Here is a 17,851-nt window from a genome sequence, read left to right on the forward strand (position 1 = left end):
TCAGCCTTTCTTCATAGGAGAGCTGATTCAGCCCTCTGATCATCTTCATAGCCTCCTCTGGACTTGCTCCAAAGGTCTGTGTTCCTTCTGATGTTTGTGCCCCCACAGCTGGATGCAGCACTCCAGGTGGGGTCTCACCAGATTAGAGGGGCAGAATCCCCTCCCTCAACCTGCTCTTCTGATACAGCCCAGGATACAGTTGGCTTTCTGGGCTGCCAGCGCACACTGCTGGTTCATGTCCAGCTTTTCATCCACCAGTACCCCCAAGTCCTTCTCCTCAGGGCTGCTCTCGATCCACTCTCCACCCAGCCTGTCCTTGTGCTTGGGATTGCCCCAACCCAGGTGCAGGACCTTGCACTTGGCCTTGTTGAACTCCATGAGGGTGGCACAGGCCCACCTCTCCAGCCTGTTGGGCTGCTCTCTAAAGCAAATATTTGTCACATCAGGCAGAGCTGCTTCTAGCTCGGCTGGCATCATGGCATGCCTCCTATCCATGCCTGGCTTTCCTCCTGCCCATGGGTAACCCCAGAAAGTGCTGAAAAGGAGGGGGTGAGAGGTGCCGGATGAAATGGTGGGGTCACGTCGCAAGGGATGGCAGCTGCAGCGCAGCATGAATGAAATGCATTCAGATAGGGCAACTCGGAAAATGTCTGGCCCGTGCTGAAAGGCTGTATGAAAGCCTACTGTCAAATATTTGTCTTATCTTGAAGCAATAATCTTCATCCTCTCTCTTTGTTCTCTCAAATACAACACTACAACAGCAGTGTGCTGGGGAGAGGTGCTGGGTTATTTGGATGCCAGGAGGCTGTGGGCAGAGCTCTGAGGGCTGAAGGGGCCACAGCTCCAAGAGACTGAGCTTCCCTATTTATCTGCAGAGCAAACATGGCGTGAGCACTGCAGGGCAAACCCTCTCAGCCTGGCTGAGCCTGGCCCTGGGGGGTACGGCTGCCAGGGTGTAAGAGAGGTTATGTCCCTGTGTCTTCTTCAGCCCTGGACCCCTCAAATGAGACAGAGCTGAGGATGTGCCTCCTCCTTGGCTTCTCCTCATCTCTGCTGTGCAAACCACTTTCTGGCAAAAGTGGTACGGATGCGTTTGTCTTAGCAGCACCCTCACCGCCCTCCGTCAAGGAGCAAACTGCGTGTTGTGCAGCTGCAGCAGGGTTAGTCTGTCTCCTGCCTTGCAGTGGTCGGCAGTCGCGGATGTGGCAGTTGCTGGTCCTCCTGCTGCTCCTCTGCCTGAGGCCCCTAGCTGTCATTCCTCCTCTCCTGTCTCACCTGGGATGTTCACGGGACATCCTGGGTGTGTCACAGGGATGACAGCGACACCCCTGCAGCCTTTCCTTTGCAGCCTGAAATCGGCATTGCCTGTGCAAGCGGGCAGATGTGCATGGGCAAGGAGGTGTGTGTGTGTGTTAGGGAGCTGGTGTTGAGGAGTGAACATCTTTCCATAAAGCCATTTTTCGTCAAGCGGATGGAGAGGGGAGATACACTATAGCTCCCTCCACTTGTGCTGCTGAATGGAGCTGCTATGCCCTGAGCTGACAAAGCTGGAGCCCTGAACCTTTGCCCTCCGGGCTTGAAAAAGGCTGGGAACTAACTCTCTTGTATATTTAACTTGTGAAGGTGAGGGAGAGGCATGGGAAAAACTCCTTCTGACCTTTCCCATTGACCAGGATAGAAGGGATGGTGACCAGGATCTCTTATGGCCTCCCAAAATAATTTGTGGTGCAGATGTAGGCCACAGACAAAAGGAAGGGCGAACAGGAGGCATGGCTACCCCAAATCCCATGGATTCATGAACCAAAGCATTCCTGAAACTCTTCAGAAAGTCATTGTGAAATGCATGGCCATGGTGCAGCAATGGCAAGGAGATGCTGGGAGTCACTGGCAAGGCAGGAGTGTGCTATGGAGTTTGTGAGCAAAGTAGTAAAGGCAAGGGTCAAAACTGAGATGATGGAGAGGTTTTCTAATCTCCCTCTCACCTTTCTCATCCTCTACAGGTGTTATGTAGAAGACAGAAGCTCCAAGGTGGCCTGGTTAAACCGTTCTGGCATCATTTTTGCTGGAGAGGACAAGTGGTCCCTGGACCCTCGAGTAGAGCTGGAGAAGAGAAACCCCCTGGAATACAGCCTGCGGATCCAGAAAGTGGATGTCTACGATGAGGGGTCCTATACATGTTCAGTGCAGACACAGCATCACCCCAAGACTTCCCAGGTTTACTTGATCGTGCAAGGTAAGCAACATGCCTGAGAAGAAAGAGCGAAAAACACGGAGGGTGGAGGGATCTGTATCTTTCCTAGAGCAGCCCCAGGGCCAGCAGCCTGTGTATCCCTTAGGCTTACAGCAGGAGCCGGCAGGACTGTCCCCTTCTGCTGCAGCACAGCATGGCTTTACTCTGCCGTCAGTCTGTCCTTTCCAAAGCAGTGACAGAGCTGGGGACACTGATGGTGCCAAGACACATCCTAGCGCAATGCAAACCTGGCTCCTGGCTGTGGTTGTTCTGGCGCCAAGGGGAAAGCGTTTGTTTATTATGACACTTGTCAGAACATCGTGCTTGCCTCATCTCTTGCCAGACAGCCCTCTGGTCTCTTCGCCTCCTCCTTCCTCAGGTTTCCTTTCTTTTTTCTTGTGTCAACAAGCTACTGTGCTGTGTTTTTTGGCCTTCTGTTGTCAACTCTTTGCAAAGCTGGGGAATTAATTTTCCTGGGCTGTTTTTCTGTGCTGGGTCATTGGTTTGCAGGGTGCGCTGTCGGTAGGCATGTGTGAAAACTGGTACCTGAGGTGGCTGCCGCATACCTTATGTTGCCCTCTCCTTTTTTAGCTACCCTCCTCCTGTGTGTGTTATAGGGAACTGAAAACTTGGCGATCTGAACTAGCATTGTCCTGTCTGTCTGCCTGCATTCATGGTATAACAGAGTAAACACATTAAGGAGTTCACCAATGGCTGTTAAGGGCATTATGGAGCTTACTTGCTCCATCCTGTCCAGACCAGAATACCAAACGAGTGAGTTTACTCAGTTTTGTTTTCTTTTGCTTTTAATCTTCACGCCATTCTGTCAATCTGCCTATTTATCTAAAATATTTATGGAGCAGCTTAGGTCGATAGGTATGTACGGATGTGTTCGATACATACTACAGATATGTTGGGCTTCTACATTATCATTCAGGCAGGAGTGTGTTGTTTCTCCTGATTTGTCTAGTAAACCAAAAAGCTGCAGATTTTATTTCCCCCAACAAGTGTTTGAATCGCTCTGGATATAAATACATGCATGAAGGGACTCTTCCTCTCGCTGGTATTCCTTGGCACGCTGGGCACTAACGTGTGTACCAAGTGTCTATCTGCAAGGTGAGGTCTGGGCGTGTGGTCCGGGGTGGTGCCGTACACGCGAGTGAGGTGAGACAGGCTCCTGGTTTGTCTCCTTGGGCAAAATCCATCCCTGGCAGCGTGAGGAGCGGCAGGGGCCAGCAGGCACAGCAGCCCTGTGGCACGCACTCGCCAGCACTGGGAGGGTACCCTGCCCCGCTGCTTGCCGTGGCGGTGCATGGCCAACCGGCTGTAGGTGGTTTACTGCTGGTAAAATCTGACAGCTTGCACTTTCCGTTTGCCTATCAAGGACAATACAGGTGCCAATGAATTTTAGAGCCACACACATGTATTATTAATTTTACTCGTGACTATTAGATACAGCATTGGAGTTGAGGTCTCCAGCTTAGCTTTCACTTAGCGTGGGTGTCCAGCTCTGAACTACTGCCACCTTTCTGAGGATGAGAAAACTCATGTTTTGGCACACCTGAACTCCGGATGCCTGCAAACAATGTATCTGTGGATAATCTTTGTTTAATGCCTGCCACAGATTTAGAAAAAGACCCCTTGTGTTATCGTGCTTACTTTTAAAGCCCCAGGTCATGTAATCCTGTAATTAAGTGAAACTCATATCTTTGATTTTTCTAAATCTAAATTTCATCTGGGGAAAAAAAAAAACCCACACCAAAAAAACCCCAAACAAACAAACAAAACAAAACAAAAAAACCCCACCAAACCCAAAACCCAAGCAAAATATAAATGCAAAATCTATAATTTGGAAGAGTTAGACTCATCATTTTAAACCATGGTTTTGTTAGTTTAAAACTAATAAATGTTTTATTTTAAATAATCTTAAGTAATAAAACTAATTCATTAGAAAATAGTATATGTTAGAAAATAGCCCTTTCCTCTCAGAGTATCATTTTCTCATATTGATTATTGTTATTCTCAGATTTTCAGGTTGTCTGCCTGAAAAATAGTTTACTGCTAGTACAAATGAAAGGAGTTTGGATATTGAGTCATGCTCGGCTTTTTAGCTTTATTTATTTAATGTAGTTTATTTACGTCTCTTGGTTTTGTGTTCAGAAGTTTAAAAACATCAGCTTATGAAGCTCTGGGCATCCCAAATGTAAAAATAAATAAAGAAAAGAAAATACAAATCCTGAAAAATTAAATAACAGGGTGCTCAACTGGTCTGTGTGGTTATCTGGCCGGAGGATTTCTGCAATGATGGTCAGTGGTTCCCTTCGAACAAGCCCAGAGCAACTGAAACAAGCAGGATCCAACTCCTTCCTAGCTTGGTGCACACTGGTGATGCCTGGGTTGGCCAGTGAAAGGTCCTGTGGTGACAGTGGCTCATGCCCTGCAAGCAATGGGCTGCCTTAGGGCTGTGCCCAGCCTTCCCATTCTGCCCAGTTAGTGCTGTCGCTGGTGTTTCTGCTCCCCCCTGTGCTGTATGCCAAACAAGGGTCCTTAATCTCCCCTGGTTCAACTCCATCTATATAACCACTGGAAAAACCTAGCCCCTGTCACCCCCCAGAAACAAATGGGATGGCTATATCGGAGACTAACAGCTGGGATATACTGGAGTGGTTCTGGAGCCCTATAACTAGAGAAGACCACTTCAGTGTCTAGATGGGCTTGGTGTATCCTAAGGATTCACTGCATTTAGATCACTGCAGGCTAATGGAGTTGCATTCTAGGAGCAGAACCTGTCCTCCCTCAAGAAAATCAGCTTTCCCTGGGGTGAGCTCTGCTGGCCAGAGCTGCAGGAGTATGTACAGAAAGAGGGACATCACCTCGCCAATGTGTGTGCCCATGTCCTTCAGTACTTCTAAGGGAAGAGTCAGTCCCGTCTCGTCAGCCAGCACCAGTCTCTGCATAGGCAGCCTACTTGGTCCGCTCCTTTCCTCTCTGGCCTAAGTGTCTGCTGATGGGATCATTCTCAGCTGGGGCATATTGCCCATGTCTATAAGAGGGGTAACGAAACAACCAAAATCGCAAGCTCAGTGGCTACCGGATGCTGGTACTGCGCTCTCTGCAGTGGGGTTAATGCACGAAGAGACTGCTCCGAACTGCCACCTCGCTCGAAGCATGCCATGCTGCCTAGGTTGGGGTGTAATGGGTACAGATAACTCCATTTACTACCCCAGATATTTCTGCTGGGTCTGGTCAGAGGAGCAAAGAGCTGGAAGGACTCAGCAGAGGTGGTCTGGTCCTTCCCCATGCAGGGAGACAAGATCAGCTATACAGTGGCTGCCCCTAATGTGTATTTTTTGAAGACACCCTGTTCTTGCATAGCCAGTGCGTGGCCATTATTTCAGTCTCCTTACACTTGGAAAGCTTTTATTAACATAGGATCCAAATTGATTTTGTTGCCAATTATTTCTGGTCCTTCCAAGACACATGGTGGTAATTTCTCCTCCTCTTCCTCCAAACTGTCTTATACTTGCTAGAAGCCCATTAACCCCTGTGTCTGAGACCTCTCTAGACGAGCTTAACAGTCTTACTAACTCTTGCAGGTCGTATTTTCCAACCCTTATGTCATATATATTTCACTACAGTCAGATTTATCTACATTTTTCCTTAAGTGTACTATCCAAAACTGAAGGAAGAGTTCAGTTTAGGACTCAGTTGTGCAGATAAAAGTACCAGCCATGTTTTGCATATCATGCTTCACTTACCTAACCCCAGAATAAGATGAGATTTACCCTTTTTTAGCGAGCACCTCATCGCTCTCACTAATTTAGTCTGTCTGCTGCTTTCTAACCCTCTGTTACCGGTCTGCAGAACAGTCTTGCAGCTCATTCCCCACTTCTGTATTTGAGCATTAATTGTTTTTTTTCACCCCTTCTGGAGCGTAGCACTTTGTGCTCGCTGTTATTGGATCCCATCTGGTTGATTTTTCCATGGAGACCACTTCTTCAGTTTATTCGTGATCCTGGTCTCCAAAGCACTCGCAACCACCCCCAACTTGGTGCCATCAACAAAGGTCAGGTGCCTTCTCTCTGTGCCATCATGAAGGTGTTAATTAAAGTATTGAAGAGCTCAGGGCACAAAAGCAGACTGTGGTAGCAACCCACGAAACCCTCCATCCCTGGCAGATAGCGATTCCTTGATTGCAGGGCTTTGAAGCATCCTGATGGTGATTTAACATCTACCATATTCTCTCAGCTTGTTCAAGAGACTGTCGTCCCTTCTGAAGTCAAGATCTATCACATCATCACACACGTTGCTCCCGCATTACCTGCTATGCCAGATATCCTACCAAAACAGGGAGTGAGGCTGGGGTGACATGATATCTGCTTGCCAAAAGTACATTGCTTATTTTTCCCTTTAGTGCATTATTATCCTCTAGGTGTTTATAAACGAGACGTTTAATTGTTCGTTCCAGTGTGTTGCCTAACTTGTTCCAGGGGAATGAGTCATAATGGGGACACCGTGACTGCACTTTCCCAGCGATACCTTGTGTTCTTGTTCTTTCAGGGCTGCATCTTCAAGCCCTTCTCCGGTATTAATTATCAATGGAGAAATCCCTATAGTCTTTACTTGTCTTGTCAGGGTCATAGGCACAAAGGCACAGAGTTCTTGGCAGGCATGGGGTTTAAAAGTGTCCACAATGAAGACTTAGGCCTGCCCAAGTCAGGCTAAAGGAATAACACTTTGAACCAGGAGAAAGGAGATGGTTGCTGTGTTGCCTGTCCGGAGCCTTTACAGCAAGGCATCTTTGTGAATGGAGATAGTTGGGAACTTTCCAGTCTAACGAAGACATTTCACTGGTTTTGGCTTCGATTAAAGTTTAATCAGGGAGGTTTTACAGGTCTGAGGTGCTTTTTGTGGTAAAAATTGGGAAGGGGAAAAGGTATAGCATTGCCACAGCCTATCTAAACACTAGAGCATTCAGCTGAGGTACGGAGAGCTCCCATTTGCAGTTTTGCTCAGAGCCTGGGTCTCCTGCAGGCTCACTAACATTCCTTGTGATTCCCCATTACTGGCTCTTTGAGGGACATGGGCTCTCCCTTGTTTTAATGTTCATTTCATGAATTTAAAAAATCAGAAGGGCTTTGTCTCTTGGGCAAAACAAATACAACTTTGGAAACATCGGCAGCAAATTTTCACAAAGAGGAATTCTTGTTTACTGCCCGGCCCTAATCACAAACTCAGAGTCAAATGTATAGCAGCTAAAGGCCAAATCCTACAGTTTTCTTTCAAACTGATAGGCACTAGTATGTGAAAAGAACTGCAGCATGTAGCCTTTCTCCATTATGCATTGCCTTTGTAGAGCTCCTTGCTTGCAGAAGTTCAGACTGACCACTCATTGTTTCAAAGATGTATTTGTTGTTGCTGCGATTTAACCATAGAAAATTTACTGTTTATGTGGTAGATGAGCTGTGCCTCCTCTCAGTCCACTCCCCTGGAATTAAAGGGCTTCGTGTGGGTGACTGGTAGAGCGCTGCAGAGCAAAATCCTTTACCTGGAGAGGCAGCCAAAGCTAGCCGGGCTCCCCTTTGTGATCACTGCTCTGCCAGTGAGCCCCTCAGTAGGAACCAGATCTAGGGCTGAGGGGAGAGGGTGTTGCCCACCACCTGCTCAGCCCTTGCCTTCGTCGCTGAGTAGGGAAGGACTGTGCTTTAGGCTCTGGGGCAGTGAGAAGGGTTTCTGAGCAGAGCTGGAGCAGGGCACATGAGTGTGCTTCACAGGAGCCTGAGGTCAGAGCAGGGGAGGTAAGTTCCGCTAGTCACCAGCATGGGACAGAATGGCACTCACCTGACCAAATGTAGGTGTTTCCACTGGAGTGGGTCACCTTGGGCTCTCTTTGTCATTAGTGGGGAGAAGCAGGCCCTTCTCAGAGTCCAGCTCATCCTAAAGTAGCCATCCAAAATTTATCGGAAGAATTGACCGGTGGAAATGTCATCTTCCTTCCACTGGCTGTAGGAGGGAGTCCAGGGTGAGTAGTCCTTACAATGCCATGCATCCTTTATTCTGTCCAGATCCCTTTCTGTCATTTTCCACTGGAGTTTATTCCCTGCCAGAATATGAGGGTGGTGGCTGTCAGTGCTTGCGATGGGTCCTGGGGAGACCCGAGCCGGGCTGATAGGAGCTCAACAGAGCTGTGGTGGGAGACCGTCTTCCCCTGGCATGTCTGGCTTTCTTGCTCCTTGGGCTGGCGCTGGAAGCAGAGCAGTTTGAAGAGAGCTGAAGCTATTTTACCTTTGCTAGCCAGACAATAAGGATGTTGGAGTCAGATGCCATTCTCCAAGATATGTTTGCTTTCCTGCTTTATGGGCGCAGAGCCCAGAATTTGGAGGGATCTTTCTGAGCACTAACTATGTAGTGTTTTCAATCCCAGGGAGCCTGCAGTAGGTAAGAACAAGCACAGACCACTTTGTCTTTTTCAGGACATAGCCCCAGTGGGAAAATGACAGCGAATTTGGCATGCTGTTGCAAAGAATAATGAGATAACATGGGAGTATGAATTTTCTGGGAGGAAGAAAAAAAGATCATTTTACTGGGAGCGGTGGGGGAGAAGAAGAAAAGATTGGAAGGAGGAGATAAATTCACATTACTATGGGGACTGGGAGAGACAGGACTAGTGTGCTCAGAAGGAAGTGACAGCGGATCAGTTTGGTGGGGAGAATAAGCTGAGAGAGCAGGGAATCATCTTGGGGACCTGAAACATGGTAGATCTTGCTGCCCCCCTTCTGCTGCTACCACGGACCGTAATTTCCTACCGGCAAAATAATTCCAGAATTTCAGGCACACAGTAGTATTGGTGGCAATCTTTCTAGGTTTTCTGCACTGGTTTGTTTTGCCCAAACTCATAAATTGCAGGAAACTGCACCTGGTGTTTCATAGGTTACCAAGGAACTTGCTGCTGCTCCCCATCTAATATTTTTATGGTCTCCCCATAGTGTCCTGATGCCTCTTAACTTCTGTCTTCCTGTCTCCAGGCATGGCTGGAATGTTACTAGGCAGCATAGGGTTTGGCTCTGCTATATTGGTTGGATCTCAGCACTTCTTAGTGCATAAATCAGGAGTTTTTTTCTGGCAGTATCTTGGTGCTTGCTTTGCAGGTGCAGGCAGGAGACAAAAACAGAATACTTCAAAAAATGCTTACTCATTTTGGAGAAAAAAGTATCGCATAAAATACATGGAATGCTTTCCTATGGCTGGATGGAAGGATCTTGATATGATAATCCAACTCCTTAATGATATAAATCAGCTTAGCTTGAGTGGTCTCTTTAGAGCAGTATCAGCTGAGTTTGTGTGATTTTGTATGATCAGCTGATTCTAGATCCAGTCCAGTGCTGTGATGGATTTTGACATGTTATTTCTCAGGCTACTGTCCCAAGTCTTAGCCTGGAGTGTAAGACAGTGGACTAAGGACAATATTTTGCCCTCAACTCCAGACACATCAAGAACATAGTCCCAGCACCAAGTCCGCTAACCCTCAAGAGAGTGCAAATAACCATTAATTGTAAGGTCAAGTGTGTTCCTGTTCCCACTGCTGAAAAAGCAGTGATTGTGGTATCACAACAGAGTTGCCTTTACCTGTTGCAAGCCTTGAAATGTGACCCAGTTTGCCCACAACAGAATATAACCCCTTTGATGTCCTATGTCATAGATTCCTATTGCTTGTTCCCTCCATGACGGGCAGCGCCTTGCCAGTAGCGAGTGAAGAATTGCTTTGCCACATGCCCTTCATGTATTTTTGCAGAGAAAAAAAGTGCTAGTATAACCAGGAATAAATATCTTACTCATTATATGGAGCAGGCCTGTAACTTCTTAGTAGCTTGAAAATGAGCAAGGATGTGTCTTAGCAAAATGATCAAAAATATCTGATAGGAAGTTTTGGATTTCTAACCTGAAATAATCAGAAAAGATATATTCCTAGTCTCCACTAGAAACTTTAGGATCAGCTTGTCTTTTTACTTGCAATACGAATGAAAGCTAAGGTTAATCATGCTCTACATTTCTCTGTCTCACAACAACCTTTTCCCTAGCTTTACTGTCCATTTTAGTTTCTTCCTTTCATTTGAAAGAAAATACTGCCAGGTTGAGGTTAGCCACATTTGTGGTTCACGCATGTTAGCTTTTATTATGTCTAAACTCAACAGATACCGGGAATAGCTTGGGTTCCTAAGGAAACAAAGAGTGTATGGATTTATTTGTATGGTTATTCTGTTTCCCTGTCCTTCTTGTCAGTCCTCTGCTCAGCTGGCTCCAGCATGTTCATACCTGCCATGACCTTGCCCCAACAAGAGCTCCTGCTCGCCAGATTCCAACTGGTAGATCCTAGATACTTCCTGCATCCCTTACCAATGGGATGCATAAGGGGCTGTATGGTTGCAGGTTGGTTTGGAGCCACGTGCATGACAGTGGGAGGCAGCGGGGGTGGACCTGGACTAAAACTGGTCAAGAGCTTTGAAGGTTTTCCAAGGTATAAGGCATTCGGACCTAGGACATGTAGCTGTGGTAAACCAGGCCTTGCTAATTCCAGCATTTGTGGAACAGCATGTTCCTTTTGTCTGTTTTTCTTATTTCACTAGTGCCAGTGGAGTTGATACCACAAATCTGCCATACTCAAAACTCCATATGGGATAAAATTCCAGATTCCTGGGGTCCACCAGCTCATCTTCAGTGTTTTTGGCTGCTGTATTACTGTCTACAGTCGTTGTAACTGTGTGTTAGTGGATGAGAACCTGGATCAAAATCTTGATTCCACTGAATTAAAGGGAATTTTGCTTCATTGGAGCCAAGATTTCATCTGAAATTGGAATTGGCTAGAAACAGATTGTAAAATAAACCTAAACTGAGCCAGCAGTTCAAAACCAACATCAAGACCTGTAGAAAGACATAAATTTATTTCCTATTGTAAAAGCTTTTAATTTTACTGTTTAATATGAATTAATTACAGAAAGAAAGGAATTGGCATTTCCACAAAAGGGAACAAGGAGACAGCATTTCTAAAATGAGACTGTAGTTTTAAAAGTGACCTGAGGATTTGAAGAATGTGGAGAGGCAGGTAGGCATGGTTTTTGTGCTGTGCCTTCCTACCACACACACGTGTCTGCATGGCGCGTTATTGACCCCAGCCGACACGCGGTAACCGGGCACTCCTGCCATTTGTCTCTATCCCATTGCTGGCCCTCATCACTCCTGAACGGACGTGTAGTCTGTCTTGTTGGTGTGTATGCATGCTATGCCTTGTAGGATAAGCCTCCAGCTGCTTTCCACAAAAACAACAAATGATAAATTGTATTAAGTAATAGGTTTCCAGGGTTTGGATTTTGATGGCTTTTTCAGAGCTCCAGCTCTTCTTTTTATCTTTAGAAACATTGCAATCGCTACCCCAGTAGTAGCTCCTTACTCACCAGAAAGTGAAGAAACACTCTGAGAAAATAATGACTTAATATCACATTTCCTGTATAGCCAGTAAAATGTCAGTGGTCGGTTGCTTGGAAAGAAACCCTTCAAAATAACAGAATAGCAGCTCAGTTTAATAAAGCCTGAGATGTGATAGTTAAAGGGGAAAAAATAACTTGCCAAATGTGCACACAAGAAAATAGACAGAAAGAAACAGACACTTAGACATGTGACTTCCATTTACAGAGTATTCTGGCAAGGAGCACTTTCTCAAAACCCAACCACAGCTTTTAAAAATGTCTTTTAAAAAGGCAAATATTAGGTTAAAAAGTGTTAATCTCCAGCAGAAAATGGGAGAAAGATTGTTCCTGGGAAGGAAAGAGAGGTAGACGTGGGCAGTCTGAGGGAGCGGGAGCACGTGGCTGCTCTCATCGGCAGTGCTGGGTCTCTGCCTGTCACAGCTCAGGCTGTCTGTGGGCAGACCTGCGGTAGGAGGAACCAGGCCCTGCTTGAGAAGTCGTAGTGGTGTGTGAAGGCTGAGAGTACTGTCAAGAGATTGTTTTCTTTCTCAAAGTCACGTCATGAGTGTCATCATTTCTCTGCCTGGCTTTTCGTGACGGACCCTTTGGAGCCCAGATAGGGGTTGCGAGCTTTCTCAGTTCTGGTATCAAAAGGCTGAGGCTGCTGAGGCTTGGACAACACCGCTTCTCAAATTCCCTCCTTCTTCATATATCAGATTTCCTTTACATTGTATATTTGATGGCATCATCTGGAACTTCTCTGGTCTTCCATAGAGTCTTCTAGGAACATCTTGATTTATCATGTGAACACATACTGGAATGAGGAACAGTTTTTAAAAAATAAAACTTTCGGGGTTCCTCAGACAGAAAAGTAGAGTAAACTACATTTTTTTCTTCCCATTCCATGAAGGTTACCTTTAAAAAAAAAATCTGTGAAGAAAAAAATTGTTAACTAGGGAGGTCCTCTTTAATGAAACAAGAATTGGATTTTGGTGATAAGTTTTAATTTAGGGCAAATAATTTAATTGGAACGACTCATTAATTTTGGGGTGCGTAAATTGGGCCTCTGGCATCCTATTATCTTCTTTATTCCTTTCTCTGTCAGCAGTATAAGAAAAGTCTTTTGCCTTTAATAAGGTAAGGAGACACTCCCTTTGAATGTGTGGGGAGGGCACTCTCAAGGGGCAGTGATTTTAATGTAATGGCATCTCACCTTTGGGTGCCCTCAGCTTATGAGCTGCTCAGGCTGCAAGACCAGTGAGTTTGTTTCCACTGGCATACGGGTGGGTGCTCAGCGATGCACAGGGTAGGGGTGGTGTGGTGGGCCTGGGGCATGCAGCCGTGGTTGATTGTGCATAAGAGGGGTTAGTAGTGCTCTGCCTGGACGGAGGGGTCACAAGCTGGCTGCTGGATGCATTGACAAAACGGTCTGCAAGGGGGCCAGAACTATGTTGCCGGAAGAAGCTGTATGTTAGGATGGGAGTAGTGTAAACTGTACTCCGAGTTAGTGGGGGAGTGGGACATCTACTCATGTTTTGTTAACTGGGAGGTTCAGCTCCCACCAGCTCTGGTATGCAGCAAGTATATCCATTAATGAGGTTAGTGCAGACAGGCAAAGCAAAACAGAGAGCAGAGAGACTTTCGAAGGGAGAGAAGCCAAGAAGCAAGGACCCAAACCTAAATTCCACATGGCCCTCACGCAGGTGCCGCAGCAGCAGCTGTAGTCTGGAGAGTCTCTTCAAAATGATTGTCCCCTTGTTAGACTGATGGGAATGTGACTTTTCGGTATGTTCCTGTTTTGAATGCAAAAAAAAAAAAAAAAGATTCTTTGCGAAGTAGGATAAATCTCCCCAGATAACCACAGGGCAGACTGTGAAAGGTGGAAGCCTTATGACCTTGACTGTACAAATCCTGTGACGATCTTGGGGATTATGAACACATAGAGCTCCCAATTCACAATTTTATCTGAAAGATTAATCCACTTGTTGACCTACAGAAAAGAGACTGTGGACAAAAGTTCACAGGGAGACCAGCCCTCGTTAACCTCTTTGAGGGGAGTACTAACAGGGTGGCAGTGGCCACTTCTCCCGCTGTGCTTTTCACTGCTGTGAATGGGTTTCACACAATTCATGGTCTGTGTTACAGCTGTGCAAAGCCTGTGGGCCATCTTTTTCATTGAGGTTGACACATTGGTTGTGCCTATACTCCCTCTGTGGATGGCACAGACTGGCTCGTGTTCATGCTACTTGATGTTTTGGAACAGATAGATCATGTCCACGCTGCATTGGGCACTAGGGGGTGGGCATGGTCTCCTCCATCTCCCTGAGAGGCCTCTGTGGCCCTGAGGCATGCTTCTTTGCTGGTTGATTGGTTTGTGATGTTTTCTTGTTAAAAATGCCTGAAATAATGAGAAGGCTGGGACACAGCCTGGAAGACTGGTGTTTTTGTAACCTGATGCCGAGAGTGTGTGTTCAAGAGCGCATGGAGGAATTTGAAAGCCCAGGGCCTGTGGAGTTGGTGTTGAAGGACTTTTGGCGGTTGAGGAAGTTGAACTTGGCATTGTCTGTGTGTCTGGAGCGGGCTGTCCGTGTCAGCTGTGCCTGCTTCTCCTCTGAGAGGGGATGCACAAGCTCATTCCAGAAAAGGGCCTGGGAGTGATCTCATGTTTGTGTACGTGGCTGTGCAAAGGACTGGAGCAAAACCGAGAGGCCGTGGTTTGCTCTGGAGCAGAAGAGAACAAACCACACTGACAGTACAGACACAGCTATCCAAAGGTCCGTCTCATTTTAACAAGTCCAGGGTGTGTGCGTGGCTCTGCTAGATAAATTGCACAGGTCCTGTGCCTATCAGGGGCAGGACTGAAAACCAAGTCTAGAGATGTACATCTCTGTCACTCAGTCTTTTAAGTGTAACTCTCTTAAGGTATTGCATCTCTTGTCTGTATGGACACTTAGTCAAGCAAACAGAAGTGGTACACTGCAGGTAAGATTCATCACACTTAATCTTAGACATCTGCGTGTTAGTAGCACAAATGTAAGCTAGTCATCTGGCCCCCATCTGTAGTCTGCTGGGGGAAACTGGCATCTTATTCTTTCTGCTGTCTGCCTTGAGTTAATGTGATGGATCATGCTCTGAAAGTCCCTGTTTCTCTTTCTGGACTACAGGAGGAATGTGAATGACTAACAGCTTTTCACAGAAAACTTTTAGATGTCTAAAATTTGGTGACGTTAATCCACTTTGTATGTCTACACAGGAAAGATGAAACTGCGTCAGAAACACTATCTCCTTGGCAGCATTGACTGGCCTTGACTCTTCCTTTTGCCATAACCTAGACTTTGTGTCCTGAAATGGTATAACAATACCTTTTCATACAATCATAGAATCATTTAGGTTGGAAAAGTCTTAATGCTGCCATGTCCAACACTAAACCATGTCTCTAGGGATGGTGACTCAATCACTTCCCTGGGCAGCCCGTTCCAGTGCTTGATAACCCTTTTGGTGAAGACGTTTTTTCTAATATCCAATCTAAACCTCCCCTGGCACAACTTGAGTCTGTTTCCACTTGTCCTGTCTCTTGTTACTTGGGAAAAGAGACCAACCCCCACCTCTCTGCACCCTCCTTTCAGGGAGCTGTAGGGAGCAATCATGTCTCCCCTGAGCCTCCTCTTCTCCAGGCTGAACACCCCCAGCTCCCTCAGCTGCTCCTCACAGGACTTGTGCTCCAGACCCTTCCCCAGCTCCGTTCCCTTCTCTGGACGTGCTCCAGCACCTTCTTGTAGTCTGTAATCTGCTCTACAGTGGGTAATACTTTCAGTTATAATACCTGATATATTTACCTGTCCTCACAATGGGCAGCTGCATTCCCCTCCAAATCTCTTGCTTTAAGCCTGACATAAATTCGTGCAAGCTCTCCCAGTGGAAGGTTGCCATCTCCTTGTCTCTTTACTCTTGCCTGCTGTTTCCTCCCGAGCCAGAGGGTAGGGGACTCCCCTGAAACGATTTCTGCACTTCCTGCTCCCAGAGCCACCAGCCCAGCAAAGCCCTGAGGCACAGGAGTAATTTTTCACTTGAAGACTAATGCTATTGTAGCCCAAACTATTCCAGGCTACTCCATTTTTCTCCTGGATTTCATGCTACCCTGTCTCCCTAGTCCTTGAACCTACTTTGAGACATCACTGATGTTAGGCCCAAGTGCTTCTTCCTCTCGTCTTTCTTCTCCCGAAAGGGGCAAGCACGTAAGATTTCAAAGAGAAACTCCACATATTTAGTCACTTTAATCTGCACTTCTCAGGAGCTGCAGTGACTCCTGGGTATCAGTGCTGGGTGCTGCCATCCTTGTTTCCATCTGTGGTGCTGAAACGTCCATTACTCCCTATGGATTTCAGTGTTATCCCTCTTCTTCCTGTGCTTCAAGAGCACACTCTTGACTGGACTCCCTGCCAGCCTTTTCCTCTCCCTAAAAAAAACCCGAACAGAAATCCCACAAACCCAAAAAAACTCCTCTATCTCCATTTTTCTAATCTCATTGGTTTTGTGGGCACGTTTCTGCCAGCAGTTGCAGAAACTCCCGAGTCTGCACCTGAACAGCAGAAACTCTCTTCTCTTTGGCTCCCAGATCAAATCAAATTGCTGTTTATTTCATTGCCCTGATAAATTTTTTATTAACTGTGTTAGAAGTCTGTGAGGAGGAGAGAGGGGGAAGAGAAAGAAAAAAGCTGTTCAGGAATGTAGGCTGGGCAAAGTGCCCACCATTAATGGGGTAGCAGTGACCAGCGGGTATTTGAAAATTCACTGGTGCCAACTGCCAGGAGGTTTTTGCTGCCTGTGACAGCTGGTCATCGTTATTGGACGACTGCTTCTGTGTACATCTTGGATCTGTGTCTTTGTATGTCTCTTACCAAGTCACTCTCTGTTTTGCAGGGACATACTGAAGCAATTAGGGCGTGTTGGATGATTGCAGGGATGAGTGAACTGTGTTGGGTAAAATAAAAAAAAATATAATTTCTTTTCTATTCTAGCCCTTATTCTCTCTCTCAAGATGAGCTTAAACCACTGTCCCAGAGACAGGCCTCCCTCAGCACTGTATGAATTTGAACAGTGGCTTTGCAGCTTCACCCCACCACTTGGTTATTCCTTATTCATCACTGTTACAGGGCACTTGGCCTCTTCAAAGATTGTTACAGCCCCTTCTGACTGACAGCTCTCTTCAAGGAAGCAAATCCCACCTTTTGATGCGCCATATATGTTACCTACGTGTCTGCTGGTCCACTAATGAAATACTGAACACTTAATCTTGACGAAAGCTTGAAAACTCAGGTGTTTTTTCTTGCACAGTAGCAGCTAATGAGGGAAAACTGAGACTGCTGACTGTACCACCCAACCTGATGTAAATGTCTTGTGTATCTGCCAGAAGCCCATCTAAGAGGCATCAGGCCTCCTTGGGAATGCAGTAAATCTGGCAGATAGGCCAAAGCGGAATAGCTGATGTAGAGAAGGACCTCAGAACAAAAGGGTTAAGTACAACTCAGGCACATTCAGGTGGGAGTGAAGTGGTGATAGGTTTCATCTGTCTGTGGAGAAGTCAGGGGAGATAGGAGCCTTGTACCCACTCTTGTTGAAATTTTAGATGTGGAGCTCCCCAACAAGGGGCAACTGTTTGGCTACACATAAGCTTTAGATGCGTGAAGACTTCTCTAGGACCTAGAGCAAACTGAGAGGCAAAATGTACTCCTGGTGCCTGACATGAAAGGAACACGTGAAATAAGGAGTTGACATGGATGCTAATCCTCCCAGTTTTTTGTAATTTCTCTTCCTCCTCCGTCTGGTACACTCAGCCATTTGCCCATCCTGGAAGGGGAAGCTCAGACCACTGATGGAAAGAGCTGTCCTGAGCTCTTAGGATGTGTACGGTCACGCCTTCTCAGGAGCTTTCCAACCCAATACTATAGATCTAACAGCAGAGTGACCTGATTTTTTTTGAAAGGCATAACTGGGGCACACTCGACACCATGCAGAGAGAGAAGGAATGTAGTGGGTTTTTGATGAATAACTTTTTTTTTCATGGCAGCCTCAGAAGCCTTGAATGGGAAGAAATTGTGATTCTTGGAATGGATCTGCCATTCATTTGGAGAGGAGGCTGAAGTGGATCTTAAAGAATATA

General features: G+C 46.3%; 1 protein-coding gene across 1 annotated transcript in view; it reads left to right on the forward strand.

The window, feature by feature from the left end:
- Positions 1-1,905: 1,905 nt before the first annotated feature.
- The window catches only part of LOC104511116 (limbic system-associated membrane protein-like), a gene marked incomplete at its 3' end in the record, with an annotated part of 144,148 nt that continues 128,202 nt past the window's right edge, over positions 1,906-17,851 (forward strand). Inside the window, exon 1 of the mRNA XM_010153590.1 lies at positions 1,906-2,233. Coding sequence (XP_010151892.1) covers positions 1,906-2,233 — 328 coding nt within the window. The remainder of the gene's footprint in view (positions 2,234-17,851) is intronic.

Source organism: Eurypyga helias, unplaced genomic scaffold (assembly GCF_000690775.1).
Source record: "Eurypyga helias isolate BGI_N326 unplaced genomic scaffold, ASM69077v1 scaffold9776, whole genome shotgun sequence".
Lineage (NCBI taxonomy): Eukaryota > Metazoa > Chordata > Aves > Eurypygiformes > Eurypygidae > Eurypyga > Eurypyga helias.